Genomic DNA, 25,944 nt, shown 5'->3' on the forward strand with positions numbered 1-25,944 from the left:
GACTTTAATACCAACCGACTAAAGTTTAGAGACTAAAATGTCGCCATTTTGAAAATTTGCTACACGTTTCCGGCGACGACAATACAATATTTGCAAACTATGTTATAAAGAGTTACTTTAACCATTATACGGCCTTAAAGTTAAGTGTAACCTCAGAAATGATTATTGAAGACGTAGAAGCTTTGAAGAAATGGGTGATGGATACTGTTGCACCGATGTAGGTTTAAATTTTAAAATTGAGAATGGAAATTTTGCATGTTTGGCCTCGCATCTGTCCAGAATGGGCAGAAAATTATTTAGCTGCAGCGGTTAGCTCGTATGGGCTTATGAGGGTAGTAATGCCTTTTATCTTTAGGCGTCAAACAGCTATTTTCAACTACTGTAAGAATCCAATTGGTTAAAATATTACTGTGATTCGTCAAAATATCCTTATAGTTATCGTGATTTGTCGGAGTTCTCAAATAATTATCGTGATTCGTCAAAATCAGTCAATGTTTTCATCGTTTAAAAAAGAAACTATATATTATCGTCATGCAACAAAAATTATGGTAAACGTCATTTGACAAGAATTTTTATCGTTATTCGCCATGAAGGTACCCCCATTACGACCCTCTCTTATTGCTGAACATTATAAACTATAACATAATTTGCGGACTATTTTTAAAGCATAAGCATCGTAAGAGCAAAGCTTTTCAAAGATGTGGAACTTTACAACAGGAGCATTTTAATCAAATGTTGAATGGCAAAAATTATTGTCTCTAATACGTAAACGAAATTTCCATATTTGAATGTTAGAAGTTTCTTATATCTTCAAAGTCTAACCTTTTTGTGTGATCAAATAAAATATTTCCAGAAAAATCAAAAAGTTGTTAAAAAAAAGCTTATAGTTCCATTCGAGATGTAAAATACAAATATTAAATGGTCAGACCATATGTTTCCATACATCATACGTTTTCATACTATGCATGCTTTATACAACTGAAATCGCAACATCATGCATTCTTAATAGACAAGATAGAACAAAAACCCATGAGATGTGGATACATGTATGTCTTTAAAATGCAGCTGATTTCCCAAGATTCCTCGAGCATATAAAATACCAAACTCTTATTATTGATGGACCTGAATTTCAACAAATTAAGGCACAATGTTTTATTTACATCATTATGATCATGTTAATACAGAAATTTAGGTCTGCAAAATTTTACACCCTCTTTAGCCATGTTAGCAGTTGAGCTGGGTTTTTGAAGAGTCAAGTCCAGGGACTCATCGTTTTTTGGTCATGGGGAGTCCAATGTTCAGTAAGAAGAACATATACCATGTGTCGAAGGGAGGAGAACCCAAACCCTGGTACAGAACAGGCTGAACAGCACAAGGCCAACAATGGGTGGTCTTCTAGCAACAAGAAAATCCAAACAAGCTTCAGCTGACCCCTGAGCATGATATATGATAGTTCAGCGAAAGGATGCCTCACTTCATTCCAAAGCATATACATGTGTTACCTAATTTTAACAAATACACAAGACTAGATTTGACGTTAAGATTCATTCAAGTTCTACTGTCTTTACAATACATTGTACATTTACCTTAGAATGATCAAATCTGTTATTTCGATATGAAAGCGAAAGTTATCAGCTTATTAAACTCTTATAAAAACATGATTTTTTCCTTTTTTTCCTTTTACAGTTGTGATGCAGATCCAGAGCCATTGTCTCGATATTGCTTAGCTTTAGTGAAGAAAGATAAATCAGAGTCTGAACTTAGAGAGTTTTGTCTAGATCAGCTAGAAGTCTTCTTACAGGGCAGTAAGTTACACTTTGTTGCATCATTTACTTTTTTTTTTTTTAAAGTTTTTTCTTAACCTATGTACAGATGGCCTTGGCCAGAAATACATCAACCATTTTATAAAATTTTGGTTTTCAATACTCTTAATTATTGGTTTGTCCTTCCTAGTATTATGATTAGGACATCTGGTGTACTAAATTGAAAGTCTGGTATCTTTGATTAGCCGATAAATTGTTGTAAAAAATACCAGAATAATATGTATACATATTTTAGCATGATCATGTAAACTTGTGCCTTCTGATCCTTTTTTGCACTATTTGTAATCGTTCTATAATCAAAAAACAACTTCACTTTTCACATGGTTTTGGTTAATTTTGTTGCTTATTTCCAAATATATATATGCTTGTGAAAAGATCTTTTAAATCAGTTAAAAACAGGAAAGGGGTGTTATTTGACATTGTTTGAAAGCAGGATTTTCTTGCTGTGTTGATGAACCATTGGTGGCCTTCCGCTTTTTACTGCTCTTTGGTCGTGTTGTTGTCTCTTTGACATTCCCCTTTTCCATTCACAAATTTTACTATTCTTTCTAATTGCATTATATATTATATTTGAATATTATATACTTTAATATAATAAAATTTAATGTACAGTACTCTTCAAAAATATCGATTCGATAACTTTTTTCTCCGATTTCCGTGTTTCTCGGAATCACACCGAGTACCGCGGATTTCACTCCTAAAATCCTCCAAAGATTCTCTCCCAACACCGCGTGGCTGTTAATTGGTTTTGCCCATCGGATGAACTTCAAATTAACGACGCGTGACAACATAATTGGATTACCCAGATAATTTACCTTTGAACATTTAATCGATCTTGGTTGCACAGGTGTGCTTTAAAATCACGGTATTATAAATTGAACAAATGTTTTCCTTTCTTTGACAGATAAAGATGTGACAATATCATTTAGAATAAGATAATTATTATCCTTTATATTTGTGTCTTATGCCGTTATCTTTAAAATAGAACGTACATACGAAAAAGTATGAAGAAAATTGTTAAAGTATTTATATCAATTTCGTCATTTGAACTTGGAAAGTGAAAAATATTTTCACATTAATTATATAATAAATGTACTATAATTCTACCGGTGTTTGACAAGTTTATGACGCTCAATCATTTTACGTTTACAAAAGATGTTAAAAGTTGTGATGATAAGTAATCCGCTTATCGCTATCCGATAGGTCACTAATCCTTTAATTATTAATAAAATTTATCAAACCTCATAATTGCCCATCATAATATTCTATTCCAGTTAAATCAGTCATCATTTTATTTTCAAAATTTCCCAACCGCCTACAATTGGCATTTCTTTATCGTATTATCATGATTATTGTCATTTGAATACAATTAATCACCCCGGACAATTTCCATCATAATTTCAATTAATATATCACCAACTGTAAATCTATATTATTGACCATGGACATATAACTATAAATGTACTTTCTATTTTGAAAGATAAAACATTAAAATTCAAATTGTTAAAAATGTGTTCACGTTTATTCGGATAAGAATTATATTTTCCCGATAAATCAATTGTAAAAGGACCTTCTGGGGCCTCAATACGATTGCACAAAAATGTCGTTCTGCAACTTTAGAAACCTTGAATGGACTTTCCCACGGTCGGCCAGAAAGGTCACCTGAGTTTACTAGTACGCGATATTTTTTCCCGCCCTTTAAAAAACTCGTGCTGTGAAATAACATTGATGTTAACTATTTTTAGCATGTAACATTGTTAAGTAAGTCAAGTTCAAGTTCAACCCAAAACTGTTGATAACTGAGATGTGTATCGTGGAATTGTCTTCGCACGGCAAATAATTGTTTTTAAAATCTTTTGTTGAAAATACACAAATTTACATTCATTGTGCGAAAGTAAACATTTAAACAAAGTTGAATTAATGCACTGGAAGTATTCCTGTTGTAACGGAAATGTATTATTATTCTGCTGTACTGCCAACAAATCGTAAAACGAAAATGCCGTAATTGTTAAGCATAACGAATGGTGAATAATATTTTCCTTTTTACTTGAATATACAAAACTTTCAAACACGTAATTTTATTTAACTGCTCAAATTATTTTAGCGAAAGTTTCCGGTTATTTTTACACAAGTATGCTCATTTCGTCAATAAAATATTAATTTACTGGTGAAGACATCGAGGTCAAAATTAAGTAGTTTTCATTTTTTATAAAACTTGAATACAATTGAAAGAATTAACAACAACATTTTGCTTTTAAATCTTTTATTCATTCCAGCAATTAGATAATCGTAAAAAGAAAATGCCGTAGATTTACACAATTATTACGGGGTAATTAATTTGTCTAGTGAATGGTGAATAAATTTTCCTTTTTACTTGCATATATAAAACTTTTAGACTTATAATTTTTAAATAAAGACTTTAACTTTGAAGTAGAATATTTTGTTTTTCACATATTCCGCTATATTTTATAATCGTTTTTTTTAAAGCAAGTACATTAAGGTTAAGATATTTTTAGATGGGCTAACAAAAAATACGAAAATATTTTGACTTTAGTTTTTATTACCACAAATGAAATTTAATTAGTATTAAAGACATTTAAAATTATACACCTGTCTGACACTTAAACTGGTACAGTAGACCGGAAATATAATTCTTTATTACTTCAACCTTTACCTGTCAGGTAATCCAATTACCCATTCAGTCTTGTGCCGGTATAGATCAAAGTAGGATAAGGGCAATTAATTCCTCGGTGTAGAGAGTGGGCTCGTTATCACAATAAACATTTACCTGATTTTGGGAGAGATTACTCCCAAATTCCTCCCAACATTTTGGGAGGAATATCGGAGTTTTTCGGAGTGGCTCCGACATTTTCCTCGGTGTAGGGTGTGGGAGAGTTGGTACTCTTGAAGGGTACTGTATATATATTCCCTTTAAGAAAAAATTATTATGTAACAAATCAAACAAAATCTTAATAAATTAAGATATTTTTTTCCTCTTCAGAGACAGCAGGCTTTGTTGATGTTCTTTTTGATGCTTTAAAGTCCAAAGCTTACCTCCAATCCAAAGGGAAACCAGATGTACCAGATAACAGCCAAGAGGCACCCTCCTCTACAACAGACGATATAAAGGTCAAGGAAGAACCAAAAGAGGTAATAGAGGAGGCCAATTTTGAGATATATATGTATAATTAATTCACTGTCAAAAACTTAATTAACAGTTTAAAGTGTTTATTTATATTCTGGAAGGAAATTAAAGATGATGTTCTTTTCAGGTTTTTTTTGGAAAATATCAATCTTTATTGTCAAATGTATAAATTAAAGTTATCTTGAAAATGGCAATTCTTGTTTCTTATTGTTAAATGTAGTTGCCTTGCCAGTACCACTTTCGTTACGTCAAATTCTTATCTTTTTCTTTATACAACAATAAGTATTGCAATATATATTTATGAGTCTTTTGAATTCTTTAAGCCTCCAGTTAAAAGAAGCACCAGTAAGGAAGATCAAAAAGATTTACGAGATGTTATCAGGAAACGACACAGTTCCAGAAGTCCAAGTCCCCGAAGGAGAGAATTGTAAGTACAGTGCTCGGTTTCTAAATTTTTACATGTATGAATAAAGGAACCTGCGGTCAATTTATTATTCTGCAGATGCATTGTGAATCTTCTTTTAAATTTTTATGCCCCATTTATGGGCATTATGTTTTCTGGTCTGTGCGTCCGTTCATCTGTCCGTGCATCCATGTACTGAGGACACATTCTTGTTTATATAGTTATTTACAAGATCTATACTGTTTAATATAATGGTATTTTATACATATTCACTGAAATTTAAACCTCAAAGAAATTTCAATATCTGAGATCAGGGATGATTCCAGGTGTTTTCAAATGGGTCCCTTGAACATCAAATTGGGAATTTTTTAAGCATAAAATCTAAGACGAAATAACATTTTCCTGTAAAAACGGGAAATGTAAGTTTAACCTGTACACTGATGTTCATGTAAGTTGTAACTTGTAACATTTTGAATAATTCTGGATAGGCTACTGTTATTACATGAATATCATTGAACATGATGCACTAGTCTATCATATTACCTATAGTTACCTAGGCCTATTACAAAAACATATATTTCAGCTAACATAAACCACTGAGGAAAATCATTCATCGGATATATTTTCAACAGCAGGTCATCTCTATAAATTTACCTTGATTCAAATGGAGTTCAAGTTGAACTGGTCAATTGTCAACTTCAGAAAAGCAATTACAAAAGTTCATATACTTAATTGATAAGATATTTAAAGCATTGAACCAGTGTTCTTTAAAATTATTTGAATCATCTTCAGAACTTTTGAAATAGTTCCATAATGATGACATCGTATTTCATGAATGGTCTATCATCAACATTATTTTCAAAAAAACGCTCAAACTTTTGTCTTTTGAGGAAATAATTTCTTTTTACAAAACAAGTTTTCATCATATTGCATAACCCGCTTTGCTGGGCGATCTGTTTTTTCGAGATCGGCGCCCATTAAACTTTATCAATCAATGTTATATCGAAATTTGAATTTTCTCTCTGCCGCGGTCTTCTTTGACACCCATTTTTATCAACCTGCTGGGCGATGCTTTTACAGGATCGAATACTCCTATAACATATTAATCAATTGAATTCTGCTGATAAAATTGTTTGCCAAATTTTGACTGTTAATAAAATGCGAATCGTAAAAATCATTCTTATCTGGATTTTAAAACGTTTTGACAACAAACTATGAAAAATTATAGTTGCCTTAATCGGTGACAGATACTTTTCCGGAAATATCGATTTTTATTTTATTTTCCTGAATTGGGAATTCATTTTCATGTACATTTTTTGGGGGCCGTTGGCCGAATTAAGGGCCGCTTAGCGGCCCTCAACTATAAAGTGGAATCATCCCTGGAGATGAATCACATAAAAGAAATGCAAGAACACTGTAAATGTACTTATAAAATTAAGAAGATGTGGTATGATTGCCAATCAGAAGAGATCAAATAATGAAGAAGTTAAAAACTATAGGTCACTGTATGGCTTTAAATTTCATGTGATAAAATGTTTTTAAGCAATATAATTACATGATAAGGCCACACCAAATTAATTTCTTGTTCTACGGATTTTTTGACTCCAAAATTTGGGGCGAGCGAGCGATTTGAAAATTTTAATAAAAAAATATTTCATTTGCAAATTTTTGAGGCGAAGCTTGAAAAGTAAAGGCGAGCGATTATATTTTTTTTTTGTAAACATAAACTAGTAGGTTTTGACAATAATAAAACTTGATTTATAACTTGTACTTTGACATTTCTTTAATTTCTGAAGTATTTTTTCCCTGTTCACCAAGAAATAATTTAATCTGGTTTATGTACATGATGTATGTGTGACTGACAATGAGACAATTCTCAATCCAAGTCATAAGTTTGGGGGCAACCCCTTAATGTTATAAATATCCCTTTTACATGTTTTATGAGGGATCAATATAAGTTATAATATATTTGTTTGTACAAAAGGGCTCATATTTTCTAAAAGAACTATATATCTATCTAGTATTAAATGGTCAAAACATGTCCAAGAATTTTGTAATATTCCTGGACTATAACCATGTTAAATTAACACATTTACTTTAACAGTTTAATATTATTCAAAATAAGTGGACCCCTCTTTTAGAAAAAGTTGTTTAAAATATGATGTAACTCTCCTCTTTTTGAGAACCAAATTTTAAGTTTTCAAAGGTTTTGTATAGAAGAACTAAACAAATCCTTGGTATTTCTATTTTCTTTTCTACATCAGTAAAATGACCCCTTGTCTGAGGGAGGGTTGTTCTCAACCTGACAATAACAAACACAGGTCAAAGTACGGCCTTTTACACAGGGCTTTGATACAGACCAAACAGCAAGCTATAAAGGATCCCCAAATTATAAGGGTACACAATTCGAACAGGAAAACCAACGATCTAATTTATATATCCAAACGGGAAAATACCAATGAACAACATCAACAAACGATAACTGCTGAACGACAGGCCCCTGAATCAATCAGGACAGGTGCGTAAACATGCAGCGGCTATAGATAGTTTTGTTTTGCCAGCATACAATATAATTGCAGTTGAAGGCAAATCCTTCAGAAGTTCTTCGTACTTTATTCTAACAACTTGAACAACGAACATGTTTTGATAGGGAATATAAGTAAGGGGGAAAGAAACCAATGTTGATATCTTTTTATAATATTTACAAAAAAAAAAACGGTGCGGGAAATAGACATGATTACATTTCCGGATGCGGGAAGCGGGAATATAAAAAAAATAAAAAAATTCTGTTTTGAAAAAAATAGGTGCGGGCGGGTCCGTCGAACAAGGAATCAAATTGGTGTGGCCTAAGTTTAATACAGGAAATATCTCTTCTCTTATTCTGCACTTAAGTTGGGCGAAATAGCAAATTTGTCTGCAATACAGGCTTTTCATTGATTACTCAGTACTTTCAACTCATCTATAGACATTAAATAAGTAATCAATTCTGCCTGAATTTAGGAATTTTCATATAATGTTTTCTTCCTATAGTTAAAAAGGTACCAGTCCACTTATAACATAATGAGTCATGGTTACACAAATTAAGGTAGACTATTGTACATAATGTTAATAAACCCATAATGCACCCTTGACTTTGTACTATTCTATTTTGTTGTCTTGTCAGTGATGAAAGAAGACGGAGAGTTGATGACAGGAGAATAAGACGAAGAAGTAGATCAAGAAGTCCATATAGACCACCTAGAACTCGATCTCCAAGGGCATGGTCTCCAAGGGGAAGGTCAAAGTCACCAAGACACTGGTCACCCAGGGCAAGATCCCCGAGATTGAGGTCAAGATCACCAAGAGGTCGAAGTCCTAGGAGGATTGTTAGAGAATCACCAAAACGATGGTCACGATCACCAAGATCAAGGTCTCCAAGAGGAAGATCACCTGGTTACAGGTCACCCAAAGCTAGAGCCAGGTCACCACGTTCACCAAAGCGATCTGGATCATGGAGTAGGTCTAGGTCAAGATCAAGATCCACCCCTAGGTCTCGTTCTAGGTCAGGATCAAGGTCTCCAGGTGAGTTTTCATAATATTGAAAGAAACGTGAGAAAATCAGATGACATTTCAGGGTTGTTAAAACTACTGTTTGAGATAGGCGACCTTTATGAATAACATATCACTTATTTTCAATTTATACATGTGTTTATGTTCTGACATGGTAGTCTAAAAGACAAGGCCAGCATGAGGTGAACTTGCAGTAAAGTGACACATGATACTTCCAGGCCTAGAACAAACAGCAAACTTCTTTGTTCATTCAGGTTAGTGTCCTCAGGTATTGTCAATTTTGTAGGAAATGTTTCTGGGTGAATTTTCTTACAATGTGGCCATCTTATTTTATTTTAGGAAGGAAAAGAGACAGCAGAGGTCCAACTCCAACTATGGATAATGGAAAATATATAGAGTCCAGTATTCCTGTCATGGGGGTCACTGTCTACAGCACTGCAAGAACAGAACCCAATGAGACTAAGCCGTCAGCTGTGAAATCACTGCCTAGATGTAAAGATTACGATGGTAATTCAGGATTCTCCGTCTATAGCGGTGGATGAAATTGTCCTTGCTTTCTATGTTTGTAAAGGGATAAAATAATGAAAAATAAAGTTTTCTTTGGTGAATATTAATATTAAAAAAAGATCTGAAATAAAATTCTCATCATTACTCTTTCTTAAAAAAAAAAAGAAGACCAGAATAGAAAAAAAGAAAAGTCTTGCATGTGAAAAGAGAAACTAGAAAAAAAGAAAAAAAGAAACAAATAAATGAGAAAAAAGAAGCAAATAATGACGTGAAATTATACTAAAGACAAAAAAATATGAGAAAAGACTAAAAAAAAAAAGAAGAAAAAAAGAGAAAAGACTAAAAAAAAAAAAGATTTCAAAGAATGAAGGAAAAAAATAAATCACCTTCAAAGAAATAAAATCTTTCAAGTAGAAAAAAAAAGAAAATAAGCAGGCTGGTCATAAGAAAGAGTGTGATGCTTAATTGGTAAATCAAGTTATCTTGGTACATTTTCATATTGGAAAAAAATAGGTTGAGACATAGCTTTATAGAAATTATGTGCTAGTTTATTATTAGAAATAACAATTGTAACTTTTAAAAAAGGACTAAAAAAGAGTTTTGATGTGCACCTTCAAAAAAAAATCTTGAGAAAAAAAAAAGAGCAAATTTAGTTTAAAATCTTCAGTAAGAGAGGAAGGAAAAAATAAAACCTTCAAAAGATAAAAAGAAAAAAAAAGTAAAGGTGCAGACTGGTCCACAGAAAGAGTTCAGGTTATACTTTTAAATGCATGAAAATGGAACTTTGGTTTAAATTGCTGCATGTATTATGTTAATATGTTTCTTTCTTAAATACTCAAGCTGATCAAATACCTGTTACTAAATATTTAAGTTGTATTGAGTTTAAAGTTCATGGAATAAAGATGTGTTCATTGAATTTTCAGAAATAACTAGTAATTTTATTTAAAATTGTATAAATTAATATTTTTTTTTAAAAAAGGGGGTAAGGAATAATGAAACAAAAATGGGATGATTTTGGCCTCCTGCTTATTTTTAACTAAATTTCTAAACAGAAATTAGTTTGAGTATTTAATTGCTTATTATTTATAATATAATGAACATAAGTATTGGGTCAGAAATTGAAGAAAAAAATCATAATTTGAGATAGAATCAAAGAAAAAAAATTAGAAAAAAAAGATTAAAGAAAAAAAGAGATTGAAAAAAGAAAATTTCGACCATAATATGAGAATTAGAGCCGTTTGTATTTTGACAGAGCAGGGATTCTGCATGAGAGGAGACTTGTGTCCATTTGACCATGGAGTAGATCCAGTCATTGTTGATGATGTTCCTATCACATCTTATCCTCCTCCTTCAGGTAAGGGGACAGTTTAGGGAGCTGCTTGTATAATCAGGGGTCAGGCTTTTAGTGAGAATTAGAAGAAAAGTTGTCTTTAAAATTATGAAAAATAAATGAAATACAGAACATTTCTGCTAAATTTACATTTTAAAGAAGTCAAAATTGATTCCGTTGAATGGTCATTATTTATGCCATTAGTTTGTTTAATACTTACAATCCAGTGAAAAATGCTTATTGTTTCTGCTTTATTACATTTTATGCACATTTTTTGAAAAAGTTTTGAAACTTGACTATTTACTGTAATATTTTCAGGGGCATAGATGAAGTAAGAACAAAATAAAAATCAGTGCTGCAAGCATGACATTAATGATAATGTAGAGAAAAAATATGTTGTCCCTTCTAATGTGTATTATTTAGTCATTCATTTTAATCATTTATTCTTGTAACAGACCCTCATTCTGCTTTCCATTGATTTTAAGCATTCATATTTTTTTTACGTTTATTCATTCAGAATAAGATTTCACTCATTCATTCAATACAATAATACAATAGTCAAAGCTTCAATTTCAGGTTTCATAAATTTTTTCACAAGATACTAAAGTTAAAAATGTTTTTCATTGTTGCATCTCAAATGTTATTTTATTTACAGGACCACCACCCCCTCCAACCAGTGGAGCACCACCAATGCCACCTCATGGTGGACCACCACCACAGATCATAAGGCCTCCACCACCCAGGCCAGGTTTGTACATGCTTGGTTAGGGTGTCTTAGATCTTTTAACCTTTAAATACACTTTATCATGTTTATTGCAATTTGTCCACCATTACTGAGTATCACAAACGTTCCTGTAAGATTAAAGGTCACAATAGAAAATATCTGCCACATTGGAAAAGGGATTGTTGTAAGACATCAATAGTTCAAGAGGCTCAAATTCTCGGGTCAAGCAGTGCAGAATTTCAAAAAGTGATAAGAATTATTCATATAAGCATACTATTTCAATAGCTTCCAATTAATAAGTCAATCAAACTTCCAACACCACACTGAATACAAACTTTTAGTTGTATTTTAATGCCATGTTTTTTTTCTATGAAGACAGTCAAGCAGAAGGTTAATAGTGATACATGAAAATTTTCTTAATTTATTTTCCAAAAATTGTTAAATTTTTTTTAAATTTCAAAATTCAAAAAAAAAACACATAATTTAAATTTTTTTTTTACTATAATCCAATATATCTTACATGCCATAATAATTATATTTGTTTATCTGGATATCTGTTTTAGAACATTTTGAACCTTACAATCCTGAAGCTCCAGCCATGAGCAGGCCTCCACCATATTGGACCGGACCTCCTCCAACTCTTGGTGGTCCACCTCCACAAAGACCTCCTGGGATGTTTATGATGCATGGACCTCCTCTTCCTCCCAACATGAACCAGCAGAGACCTAGGGACCTTGTTAATATACAAACTATGCCTAATCAAAGAAATGGTAAGTAAGACATTTGATATTGGAGGGTGGAGAAATATTGTATCCTACTTGTTTAGGTGGAAGAGTCTGTTCTTAAATGATTTACAGTTTAGATGTAAACAATTTCTATGATGCTTGCCCCAACTGTTCAGGGTTCGACCTCTGTGGTCATATAAAGCTGTGCCCTGCAGAGCATCTGGTTATGATGTGCAAGATGTGATGTATTGTTTCTGTGACATCTGTATTGGCCTTTATTTCCTGCAATCACACTGACAAATATGTGAATAGAATTTAAACCTTCATAAGAAATCAAATAAGCTATTCACACATTGATTTTCAAAGATTGATTGATTATTCTGGAAAATTTAATCAACTACGAGTTAAAAGAGTAATTGATATGCAATGTCAAGTAATGGATTAAACACCAACAAATTGGTAAATTTTAGCTTAAATTAGTATGTATGGAATATTTTAATGATCAAATGTTAACATTTCTATTTATGGAAGAAAAAAAGTTATAACTAAATCATTGTTATTTTGTTCTATCAGATGAGCCCCCGATTCATCCTCCAGGTACTGAGCCTGTACATATCCCTCCACAATCATCTCAGCCAGAGAGGACAGTGATTGCACCAAAGAGGCCTTACGATAATGGACAAGACAGACATTATGGAGGACCACCCTCAAAGAAACCTTTTGATTACAATAGGATAGGAGGTATTGTCTTCTCCAAGTCTGTCAAACTAAATCTTGGTTTCTACAGACTAAAGTAAAATATCTTTTGTTACAACAAATTTGAAACTTGCAATGTTGCATAATACCACTTAAATAACCTCTTGTATCATGATGATTTTTCTCTGTCAATTGTAACTGCAATCAATTAAAAAAAAACTTGGCTACATTGTATACTCTACCCCCTGTGCAATCATCATCAAGCTATAGAGTGTCCTGAGTATAACTGTTTTGTTTGTTTGAAAATTGTCTAATGAGGAACACATATTATCTGCCATCAAGGGATATATATTTCCCTTGTGTGGTCAAAGAGTAAAGGAACAGCAATTATTGTTTTTTTTCATTTCAAAGGTTTTAACATAGAGCAAAGATCACACACAACTCCTTCAAACTTCAGATAATTGATAATTTATTCTCTTCTCTGAAGTCATACAACACAATTTTGTTGATGAACAAAAAAAAAACGTATTCTTAGATTAAGAAGATAATTTTTTGTTGGTTGATGTATTAACAATGTTTAATTGCTTAAAGACCTATTGCGCTCTACTTTGTAATTTAACAAAACGGAAAGCATAATAATTATTTTTTTAGTGACTTGTTTATTTTAAACACTACTTTTATTGTGACTAGGTTACAGGAAACCAGGAGCCAATAACTCCAATACAACATTAGAACTGAGGAAAGTTCCACGGGAGAATAACAATATTGCCAAATTGTATGAATACTTTGGAAAGTTTGGTACACTGACCAATGTACAGGTAGGTTCTGATTGGGAGTTTTTTTTTAATGATCATTAATGTGTCAAATTATTAGTTATTTCTGGAGAAAAAAGTGCAATGGAATTTATTCAAAATGTTTTCTATGATATTTGCCTTTATTTTCAAAGGAAAGTAAATATAATTTAGAAAAAAACTGAAATCAACTGTCAAATGTTATCTAGCTTGGGAACTATAAATTGTCTAATAAAATGATGTTTCAATAGTATTGGTTCTGTTAAGACCATTCATTTTAATTGATGGGCACCTTTTAAATTACCAGATAATCATTCTGTTTATTTTTTGTTTTTGAGTCCACAGAGCTATTTGTGTTTTGTTGCTTCCATAATAACCTATCTGTTTTTCTTGCAGGTATCTTATGAGGGAGACCCAGAAGGTGCAGTGATATGTTTTGCTAACAATGCCCAGGCATTTGCTGCCTACAGGAGCAGTGAACCAGTCTTCAACAACAGATTTATTAAAGTTTTCTGGCATAAACCAAAAGACAAGAAAGACCAGGTAAGAGAGTGTGTGATGATGTATATAGAGGGGCACTACACAAACAATAAATATTCTGCAATCAATAACACATAAAGCCATTTTTTGTTACTTTGTTCGGTTTGATATGCTTTTTGGTGCTATGCCATGAAAAACCAAAGATTTGGAATTAAAGTGACAACATCTGGATTATATAACCCACAAGATACAAAAAGGAAGATCAAACTTTTGGCCAAATGAGACAACTCTCTACAAGAGACCAAATGACATAGAAATTACCAACGATAGGGAACCGTATGGCCTTCAACATGTTCAACAAGAAGCTATTTTAAATACGCTAGATCAAGATAAAAGTGTTATAATTACCTGAATTCAATGAGACAGTAGTAACATAATAAAAAATAACATAACCAAAAACAAAACACAATATCAACTAGAGGTTAAAATATGTATGATCTTCAACAACATAAGGTAACAAGTACCTACCAACTGTGAAAAACGTTCCATGTTATTAAGAAATTGCTCCACTGTATTCGTATCCCTCTGCAGATACTGGTGTAAACAATAGATATAATCATATAAATATTCCATGCGTTTATTTTGAATCGTGTATATATACCAAGTTGTGAATGAATTTAACTGAGATTAACAAAGGTCTGCCATCAACACCCTTTTATTTAAAGGTCGCTTTAAAACATGACTAACAACATGAACAAACACCTTTATAACATACATATATATCATGACATGCATTGGAATAGAATTTTTTGTCTACGTTTTACATCCTAATGTAAATAAAATTCTTAAGGAATGCTACATGTATTTAGTAATTTACTAAGATTGAAAGAGAAAGAGAGTACATGGGAGAGACTTTAATGTGTAATAAAGTTATTTTTTTTTATTTATCTTTAAATACATGTTTCAGGGAGATGACTCCAACACAACGACATCTGATGCAACAAGTACAACACCAACTCCTCCCCCACCCAAACAGAAGGATGAAAGAAATGTCAAATTAAGGGTGGAAATCCCTCCTGCTCACAAACTGTCACTAAACAATACAATACCCAAACAGAATGATGCTTCCAAACCAGAAAAGGTTTTCATTTAACAATTTTTTATAAGATTTATAACATATATTTTAAAATTCATACTTGTAATTATACTTTTACTTTTTTAAAAAATAAAGATCTTGTGTTGATAATTTTTATTTGTTTAAAGCTGGACTTTTGCTCATAAACCTATTTCTAAGAGAAATTATTTCAGGCTTTCATTTAATGATTTTTGTTCAACAGTTGAAAGTAAACGTGCATGATTTTTAATTCATTAAAATAACTTGATATAATTTCAAATTTTGACTCAACAGTAAAGAGGCTATATAATTCTTTGTATATTTTCTCATGCGATGCAAATAAATGAATGTGTAACTAGATGTTTAACGAATTTGATAATCATTCTTTACTTTAAATAACATATTTTATTCTATGTTACTTTTGTAGAGCATTGTGTTCACACCATCCTTAGGGGTTATTACAAAGACTGTGTATAATCCCAAAGTGTCACCTGCTGGCAAACCAAAACTCACTAGTCCAACGTCTGTAGGTTCAGCACAGTTTGTGTCAAAGATAGAAGCCATTAAAAAACAGGAGGATTTGAAGAGAGAGGCATCCAAGAAAAAAGCAGAGATACAAAAACAGAAACAAGAACTGTTACAGAAACAAATAGAACAACAGAAAGTAAGGAAACCACTTTGTTAGATTTCATAAAAAAATATTTTATTCTTGTTCCTAGGAAATCAATCAGATTGTCATTTTGTTAGCAGTGAGTGACCTGCATATTTTTTTCATTAGCAAATTGGGAATAACAGATGAAAAGTTTCTACTTGTGACTGAATCACTTCCTATTAGGAAATTATAGGTAACGGTCATTTAAAACACTAGATCTTGTATAGTATATGATGTCAAAAGTATTATTTTTATTTTCCAGAAATTAATAGAAAAATTGGAGAAAAATAAGGCATTAGCAGCTACAGACAAGGAAAAAATAAAAGAGGTATGTTTCATGTATATATAAAAAAGATGATGTGGTATGATTGCCAATGAGACAACTGTCCACAAAGAGACCAAAATGACACAGAAATTAACTATATAGGTCACTGTCTACAATATGATGGGTCAGTCTGACTTGTGCAACCCTTCCTCAGTGTTCAGTATTTTGTATGTTTCATAGATTTAGCCCTTTCCTTTACAACTTTATAAGTTAGAAGCTCAATGTTGCTGACTTTTTTAAATAAAGAAAGCTATCAGTGTGATATATAAACAATGACTTGCAGAAAAATCCATGAGTTTCTAAGGAAATTTATAATGCTGACACCTTCTTAGTTTTTTTTATCAGAACAATTATCTATCAGTTCATTGTTCTCTATGGTGTTCTATCATATTTAAAGAATAGCAAATTAAATTGATGAATTGAGTGTCTTGTGAATACAAAAAGGTGGCCTTAATCCAAAAATGTACACATTCTCTAGAGAAATCTACCTGATCAAAACACATTTAAATAAGAAAATCTAGAAAACTTCAGAAATCACAATTATTCTCTTGGAAAATACTTGGTAGTCATCTGAATCTTATTCAAGTGATTTAAAAATAGTAATGGATGGCATTGTTTATAAAGTAACTCTCAACCAATATTCATCTAAATATTTTCTGCATTTAGGCATCTGCTAATTATGGTTAATCCAGTCTTACAGGTATAGAGACTGATTCAAACAAAAAAATCCTTTTAGTTCTGCTTTAAAAATTCCAGTGTGTGAAAAAAGTTAGATATTTTTGGACTAGTTATTCAATGATTATTTGTTTGAGTTCTGAAAAAAACTCTTTCAATTTTGCAAAATTTTGTCTTTCAGACTTTAAAGATACTGACAGGGAGTATAGAGAGGCTAACCAAAGAAGTAGTACCTGTCATCCAGAAATCTACACCACCTGTCACACCTGAGTTACCTGTGATTACATCACCAGAACAGGTGGGTTTCTCAGAAGAATTACAAATCCGCCTTCTGTAATATATATTTGTCAGTGTTTTAGTCAATAGACACTCCATAATATTTTTTGTTTACTTAAGTATACAGACAAATCTATGTTCAAATTGTACCAAAAATGGTTTGGAACAGAAGATAAAAGAAATTAATCATGTTATAGTTATGAAATTCTGGCTGCCCTTATATATTCATTAAATTAAAAAAAGAAAAGAATAAGGTGTCTTACATTAAAAGAAATTACAAATGTTTCAAGCTTCTCTGTTATTTAAATTACTAGTGAAATGTGCTTAACAAGTTATGCTTTATGTTTTTCAGGCCAAGAAGGAGATTCTAGATACAGAACTAGAATTGTTTAACAAGCAGCAAAGTGGTGAAGACACAATTATACTCAGGAAAAAACTTAATGAACTTACTAAACAGGTAAAAAAAATAATAAGTTACACAAAGAATGTCTATAGGTTGCATTTCTGTAAATATTGACAATGCAATTTTCCATAGGAACTCCTTTTACGGCTAAAACTGTACCACTTTTACTATGAAGTTTTGAAAAAAATCTTATCCTAGAATTGAAAGTTCATATTCACTACAATTTTTTTCAAGTGCTGTGCAGCATATTTTCAACGTTTATAAGCCCTGAACTTTTCAGAGTTTAAACTAACACTAATTTTCTTAACTACCCCTACCTCGAATAAAGGGTTAACACAGATTTCAATGTAAACAATATGCACATGTATATTTACTGGTAACATTCCCAAGTTATGTCTCTATGAGATGGAACACAAAGCATAACTGGGATCCAGTATGTAAACAAAATTCATTGTCTATGAATATTCTAAATCTTCCCCAAAAGAGACTTGGTTTGAGAAACAGCTGTATTTACAAAGTGCAACCTATACCATACATTAAAAGAGCATGAACAAAATCCTACTGTTGAGTATAATTGTTCCAGTTTTCTAGTATGATCTTTTATCATACATCTAGTAGTAAATACAGTAGTTTTGAATATTCGATAGATAACCTGCTGTTTTATCCATATCCCGCAACTTTGATGTGCACCCTTTATCATACCCTTTATCACACCCCTACCCTTTATCGCACACTTTATCACACCCGTACACATTTTTTTTTTTTTTACATTAACTCTGTTCTACAGATTTTTTCCCCCTCAAAATGAGTTCTTTATGAACGGTCATTAGGGCGTGGCACAATTTATTGAATGATTGTCATTGTTTGGAATATGACGTCACAAACGTCAAATTTTCATATTTCTGACACACGAACTACAACTATAAAAAGAACTCAATGAAATTCCATACAAAACACAAAAAATACAATAAACAAAATATTTTAAAAAAAAACATGCAATTTGTAAGGTAACCCAAGTACTTCAGAGGGGTAAATTAGCAGTTCTTTTAAAGCTTTTAAAACAAGACAAAAGTAGAACTGAAGGCAACCCAGGTGCTAGGGATCAGAAAGCAGTTCATATGTACTCTCCTGTTGAAATATATGATAAAGCGTATAAAACATGGCAAAATCTGTATCACATGCCGTATCACCCTTGACAAATATAATCCCTGGGGCCTAAAGGCCCTTTGGCTGATATTGGTATCTAGAATGATACAGCATATGATACGTATTTTGCCATGTATTATTCTCTATTTATCAACGACACAAGGCTTTGGCCTTACACAATAGCAATTGCTAATATGCTTTACCGAATATAAACAGTTTAAATTCACCTCTACAAACTTATTAGTTGGTAAAATGTTTTAGTATAGTGCTTCAGTGAAAGGTGGTTAGTATGAAGTGATTACAGTAAAAGTAAAGCTCACAATGCAAATATAGTTATTTACATGCAAACCATGATATATTCAAAAAAGGTGTGCAGGTTGAGCAGGTAGGATTTAATAATAATTTCTTATGAAATGATTTTAAAAAGATTCTTTGATATTTACAAATTTAACAAAGTTTTTTTTGTTCAGGCTACTGCCATGGGTCTGATAGGTAGAGGTAGAGGTCGTGGAGCCATCAGAGGTGGTAGAGGTCGAGGTTTCATCCCTAACCGTGGTGCTATGACATGGGTAGCTGGAGGTGCTGCTCGAGGAACCAGTCCATTCCCTGTTGGTCGAGGGGCTAGTCAATTCCCAGCAGCCAACACCAGTAGGTCGTTAGACAATAGACCTAAACAGTTTGAAGTGACAGGCTTCAAAGCTGAACAGAAAGATCTATTGGAGACTCATTTTAAGGTAAATTGCTGACTTTTGCAGGGGTAAAAATTTTGAAAACTCCTAGGACCTTTTTAGGATTTATCATTGAAAGTCTTATATATTGGATAGGCTCAAGATGAATTAATAATAATAATCAGTACATATTTTACTGTACCAGAGACAAAAAAAAATGTCTATTCAGTGATACTTTAGGCCAGCATATAACAATGTAAGAGTATAAGACCTAAATCAGGTAACCACCATTATCCAGTTTGCTTTCATTTAACTTGAAGGATTATAAACAACCACTAAAGCAATGTCCAATAGAAAGTGTATTAGAAGTGTATTATGTCAGTAGGGCACAGTTCTAATTTTTGTATGCCCTGTTTGTGGGCATTATGTTTTTCATTCTACATCTGTCAGTTGGTCTCTCTCTGCCCTGCTTAAGGCTAAAGTTTTTTGATAAACTTGAAACTTGGATCACATGTTCCCTATCATATGATCTTTCTGATTTGAATTCCAAATTAGAGATTTTGACCCCAATTTTAGGGTCCATAGAAAATAATAGTATGTTGGGGCATCGGTGAATTATAGACACATACTAGTTCTTAGATATTTAATAATTTATGTTTTTAATATTAGTAATTTATACAATCTCCAAAATCAAAAACATCTTGTTATTTTCAGCAATATGGAATGGTAGAAAGAATTGACTTTGATGATGTAGATAACAGTGCAATAGTCTCATTTAAAACAAGACAAGATGCAGAACATGTAAGTCATACAATAAGTAGTTACAGCAAAATTCATGGATTGTGTAGGTAAAAGTATTATCTTGAGTTAGTTGCTTGCTAGCTTAACTGTGAAGTCATTAAGTTATGTATACTACCCTCCTTAAACTAGTAGACTAGTCCGATAGACAACCAATCTGTTTCCTGTAGGACTAGACTACTCCTAAAGGAAGGTAGAATAGTTTTTGCTGTGATGTGTGATCTTTGATAATCATAGTGGTTCATCTGAAATGATTGCAGAAAAGTAGTTTCCCATATTAACTCAAATATTAGAACCAAACATAGATGTATGGGTTATATGTAAAAGGATTTTTTAGGACAACTTTTTCAGGATACCACTATGAAAGCTGTAGCTTGCGAGAAATAAATTTATGACATGGGGTATTTTGAGGTTCTTTAATTTAGTGTTTTAACATAGCTGTCTCATTGAGACATACCAAATTCTCCATTTGTTGGATAAAAAGATACTGAGACATTCGTGTTGAAATTTTTGAACATGTATAAAAACAAAAATTTAGAGTACATACAGACGAAAGAACAAACTGCACATTAATGTAGATTTAATCATTATCTTAAATAGATTTATTGAATAGCATACAATCATCTCACAGTCAATATTGTAATACTATTACAGGAAATATAACAATTTTGTGTTTTGAATTTTTAGGCAGTTCTACGTGGTGCCAAGTTACAAGACAGTATATTGACAATGAAATGGCATACAGGAGTTAAAATTAACATTCGCCTTAATGTTAGCAGTGATGATAGCTTTACAGAGCATCACGACACTACAGATGAGGTAATATTTTAGCATGTTTAAAAATAGTCATGAATGTAGTACAAACAATACTGGAGGGTAACATCTTTTCTGTATTCACCTTCGTCAGGAACATTCATAAGCCAAAAATGTGAAAGCTAAGGATGTATAAGAGGGTTCTCACTAAGAATGTTTGAAGGCGAGTCCAGGGACTCGTCATTTTTGGCCATGGTGAGTCCAACAGCAAGAAGAAGATATTTATCGCAATATAATATTATATTTTAGTCTCCATTGCCTAACAAAGCAATGAAATGACATTCTATTCAGATTACTTTTAAACTGTTGCTATAAAATGAGTATATTTGTATTTAACTGTGTTCTGGTTATAGCAAAATATTTCAATCTTGATGCATCTGTGGACTTGCCAGTTTTGAAAATGGTGAGTCCAGACAGATTTTGATGAGTCCACGAATCATGGACTCGCCTTAGCGAGAACCCTGGTATAAGTGTAGAATTACTGTAGATTCATTTATTTTTATTCGGTACTAATTTTTCGTGGATTGCAGAAACCTTGAATATATTCGTGGATATGTGATTTTATGGTTCTGCCAAAGTCTAGATACAACTTTTTGAAAATTTGTATTTCTTTGAATATTTAAATTCGTTGCTCACCTGTACCAATGTATCAAAAAGAAGGGAGTCCATTTTAAAGTTAGGTTCCAGCTGGTATTCAGCTATGTATATTTCAGATTATAGAAATGATTTTCTGTTTTAGGGTCTCAATATTCTACTGTATATGTTTTAACTAGTTGAGGTCAATTTGTATGATGACTAAACATGGTAAAGTCCTTCTGTTGAGGTCAATTTGTATGATGACTAAACATGGTAAAGTCCTTCTGTTGAGGTCAATTTGTATGATGACTAAACATGGTAAAGTCCTTCTGTTGAGGTCAATTTGTATGATGACTAAACATGGTAAAGTCCTTCTGTAGCCATTTTGGGGAAGTAACCAATAGATTTGAATGAATGAGCGGATACTTTATTTGCAAGAAGCATCTGCATGCTATGGCAAACAAGAGTATATACAATATATCACAAACAAAAAACAGCAGAGAATAGTAGTTACAGAGTATACAATAATATTATGACAATATATGTGATCTAATTTTCCAAGCTGCATTTAAATAGTTACATACTTTTACTGTCAAGAGATTTAGAATGAGATTTAACATGCAGATAAGTTCATTGTATAACATAAATAAATAAGCAAGCTACCAAAAAAAAATCATTTATTTAATTTTGATGTTTTGTGTTGGCAGGGAACAGAGGAGATTGATGAAGAGGCATTGTTAGCTGATGAAGAGGATCTGTTAAGAGTCGAGGATGAAGAAGAAGAGGATGAGGAAAGTAGGTCATGGAGAAGATGATCAAGGTAAAGAGTAGACGAACTGAGGAAGATGGTCATGGAGGATTTTTGATGTTTTACTGTTCTCAACAACCAATGAAAAAGATAGTGGAGAATTAAAAAAAAGTGGTTGAAATAAAACAATTGTGATATGCATGTCATTTATCCGATATATTATTGAAAAGGACTGTTTAAACTAAATTTTGGAGTTTGTTAGTTAACTTTTAAAAAGGTTTCCTTATAACAAAGTTTGATTGTAAAGTATTGATGACAACAATAATGGTTATTATCGCTATTTTGTGCATTTGTTGATCTTTTTTTGTGATTTTCATATCATGCTACTCACTCGAGATGGAAAATTATCGCTAGAAACTAAGCATGCATGTTGGGTTGCTAACGAAATTGACATAAAATTGACATGAAATTGGCAACGTCGTCATAGGTAAAATAGCGATAAATAGATTATCATTGTTCATCTCAACTCGATTGCCTTTTTCGCCGTCCCGGCTCGAAGCGAGAAAATCAATCTCATTGAGATGATCACCGATAAATTATAAATGTTGACATAAGGTTAATACACATTAGAACATTGTTTCGGACCTTAAATGTAGGTTTCAAACAACTTCTTTTTGGAGAAATGGTAGCTGATAACTTTCTACTAGTCAGTTTTGTCATTTAATTAGTTTGCTAGTTGATAGTTTGAAAAAGCAACTTAAAAATGTCAATATTTTGTTTTGCTATAGTCTTACAGCAGACATACAGAATATTTACAATTAAGCCAAAGTGCTTTGTGATTTTAAGTTAGTATGCAAGTAGATGAATGTGGTCAAACATATGGATATGAAATAGTTTATTGTGTTCATTTTGCAAAATACATATATTTGGTGCACTGTCTTGTTACTGTGAAATGTGTGGAGTGAATTGAGAAAAAAGTAAGGTGTGATAAAAAAAAAAAATTGGGGGGAGGGGATTGGGTGTCCCCAAAAAAAATGATGATCGAGAAATTTCGTTCTGGTAAATCGTTGTCAATGGTTTCAGAAATATATAAGAACAATTTTGAGTATTTGGTAATATTTCAATAAAATTAAATACGAAAACAAAAGCGTCATGGATATAAATTAAAATGCTTTAAAATGGCTCGATATTTTAATGGTTTTCTTTACAGTTCTGTCTTTAGTCACTTGTTGATCCTGTTCATCTAAATTGTCACCTTTCCATCTTTATCAGTCTTTGATAATATATGTTTATATAGAAAGATAAACTTTACCTATATTGTTTAATATAAAGAAACCATATATTATTTGGTCAATCATTGTCAATTGAGGGTATTTTTGGTTAATTGTGATCCATATCCTGCCTTCACTTTTTTTCTGATTCCAAAATTAAATAGTTTATTCTGTGATGTTATGGTTGCTATTTATGTGTGTTTATTTATATATTTAATGTTTAGATATTATATCTGCTTTTGTCAAAGAAAAAAGTCAAAAGTGGATATGAGTAAAAATTTGAGATGCAATAAAACGTGTTGTATGTAGATGAAACTGTGGTAAGAGTTGTGTGTGTTGTTTTGTTAATGTCTGTTTTTATGAGAAGAATGCTGAATTATTAAATTGGTATAAAATATGAATGCTTGCCATATTTGTGACTAATTGTAAATATAGAATTGATAAAATGATGGGAAAGCAAGTAATTATCTTTATTATCATTCTGCCTATGATATCCACAGCTGATGAGGAGGAAGCTAGCCATGTAAAATAACTCTATGAAATCACTTTTAAACTCTGTATCACAACCAACCTGAACTATAGAATCAAAGATTATTGCTATGATTCCCAATGAGACAATTATACTCAAGAAACAAAATGACATAGATGTCAGCTATTAAAAGCCTTCAACACTGAACAAAACCCAGAATGCATAGCAATCTAGAAAGGCACAGGTAATGTCAAAATGTATAACAACTGATATTAGAAAAAAAAGGTATATATTGATTAAAGTGAATTGTTTATTACACCCCAGTTCTATTGTTATACTTAATAGTTTCTATTTTTGAAACACATGTTAATTGAATAGATCTATTGCTAGGAATAACAATGGATTTTGACCACAGGCTGTGACAAGCAGGGTTTCTGGAAACCCCTGCTTCTAAATTCCGCAAACAAAGTCCATTGTTGTTCTTAATAATAGAAATTGATTATTCTTTAAATAGTATGAGCATAAGAAATTACTAATAGTGTTCACTACAAATTGTTTCCAAATATTAAAGAAACAACATTTTAGGAAATTCAAATTGCGAAAAAAAATTAAGCATCTATTTTGAATACGAAAAAAAAAACAACCTTTAATTACTCCTTTGAAAGTATTATTTTTTATCCCAGTCATATGTTTCTATTTTAAAAAAAAAAAGGGGGGGATTCTAACTCTCGAACTAAGGTTCTATCTAGCCCTTCCCCAGTTTTGCGCTTAGTACAAAAAAGTTTATATTTTTTTTACCTTGATCTTATATTGTTTTTATACTGCAACTTAATTTAATATATTGATAGCTTTTTAAATCGTATTAAACTTATTTTCATCCCTTAATGGACCCCTGTAGGATTGTGGAGAAAGTTTACATGATGGATTTGACATAATACAATTTCCTCGATATTTACACAGATGAATGACTAGAATCTATGACAAGTATGATGAATTTAACTTTCCAATGATTATCTTCATATTTCTCAGCATTGTCTTTAATAGCTTCATATTGTCTCGGTACACTTGTATATGTTTACACACAAAAAAACTTTGTTATCAGAGATGTGCTCATAACAGATGAAAATTACTTACAGATTTATTAGAGAAAAATTGATATCTTAACATTCATAAGATTTTACGGTCTTCATCATCAGGCCATTGGTTAATAACCTTACACACTCCTGATACAAGAATGTAAAACTTTGATGTTTTGGTTTCGAATCTACCAGATTTCCTCGAATAACAAGTCGTTTTAACGAAATAGCTATACGCAGAAGTATTTTCTATCTCAGGAATAGATTACCTTAGCTGTATTTGGCAAAACTTTTTGGAATTTTTGGTCTTCAGTACTCTTCAACTTCGTACTTTATCTGACCTTTTAATTTGTTTTTGGTTCGAGCATCACTGATGAATCTTTTGTAGACGCGTGTCTGGTGCAAGTGTAAAATTTAGTCCTGGTATCAATGATGAGTTTATTTTCTATGTTTCGAACAGCAACTTATATTTTGTGATATTTGATAAAATTTCCATCTACAATTTCCAGCATTCCAACAGATACAAAAGGAGGGATGGTTACAGATTTGCGTCGGAATTTTTAAAAAATCCTTCTTTTTCAGTTATTCTGCGTAGTTTTTCCCATCACACAATATCCTATAAACTAAAAAAGTGTTGTTTTTTTCAACGTTATTGATGATGATTTCTTTGAAAAGAAGTATATTTAACACATGTAACATGGAAGGCACGTATGATTATAACAGCTGAAAAGAGTAAAATCACAAAAAATACTGAACTCCTA

At 31.9% G+C, this 25,944-nt stretch overlaps 1 protein-coding gene across 2 annotated transcripts; it reads left to right on the forward strand.

Annotated features, from left to right (window-relative positions):
* Window positions 1-57: 57 nt before the first annotated feature.
* LOC143042575 (RNA-binding protein 26-like) lies at window positions 58-24,098 on the forward strand. 2 transcript variants are annotated; one of them, XM_076214975.1, is made up of 21 exons: window positions 58-217; window positions 1,687-1,805; window positions 4,825-4,973; window positions 5,292-5,395; window positions 8,535-8,932; window positions 9,260-9,427; window positions 10,680-10,781; window positions 11,413-11,505; window positions 12,045-12,251; window positions 12,780-12,947; window positions 13,593-13,720; window positions 14,090-14,236; window positions 15,141-15,314; window positions 15,715-15,951; window positions 16,202-16,267; window positions 17,121-17,237; window positions 17,568-17,672; window positions 19,235-19,498; window positions 20,147-20,233; window positions 20,918-21,049; window positions 22,327-24,098. In XM_076214975.1, exons 1-21 carry the CDS (start codon window positions 159-161, stop codon window positions 22,432-22,434), a joined length of 3,132 nt encoding a protein of 1,043 aa, XP_076071090.1. In that variant the 5' UTR covers window positions 58-158; the 3' UTR covers window positions 22,435-24,098. The 2 variants fall into 2 exon arrangements, with proteins under 2 accessions (XP_076071090.1, XP_076071091.1); XM_076214976.1 differs by lacking the exon at window positions 10,680-10,781.
* The last annotated feature ends 1,846 nt before the right edge of the window (window positions 24,099-25,944 follow it).

This window comes from Mytilus galloprovincialis, chromosome 8, assembly GCF_965363235.1.
Source record: "Mytilus galloprovincialis chromosome 8, xbMytGall1.hap1.1, whole genome shotgun sequence".
Lineage (NCBI taxonomy): Eukaryota > Metazoa > Mollusca > Bivalvia > Mytilida > Mytilidae > Mytilus > Mytilus galloprovincialis.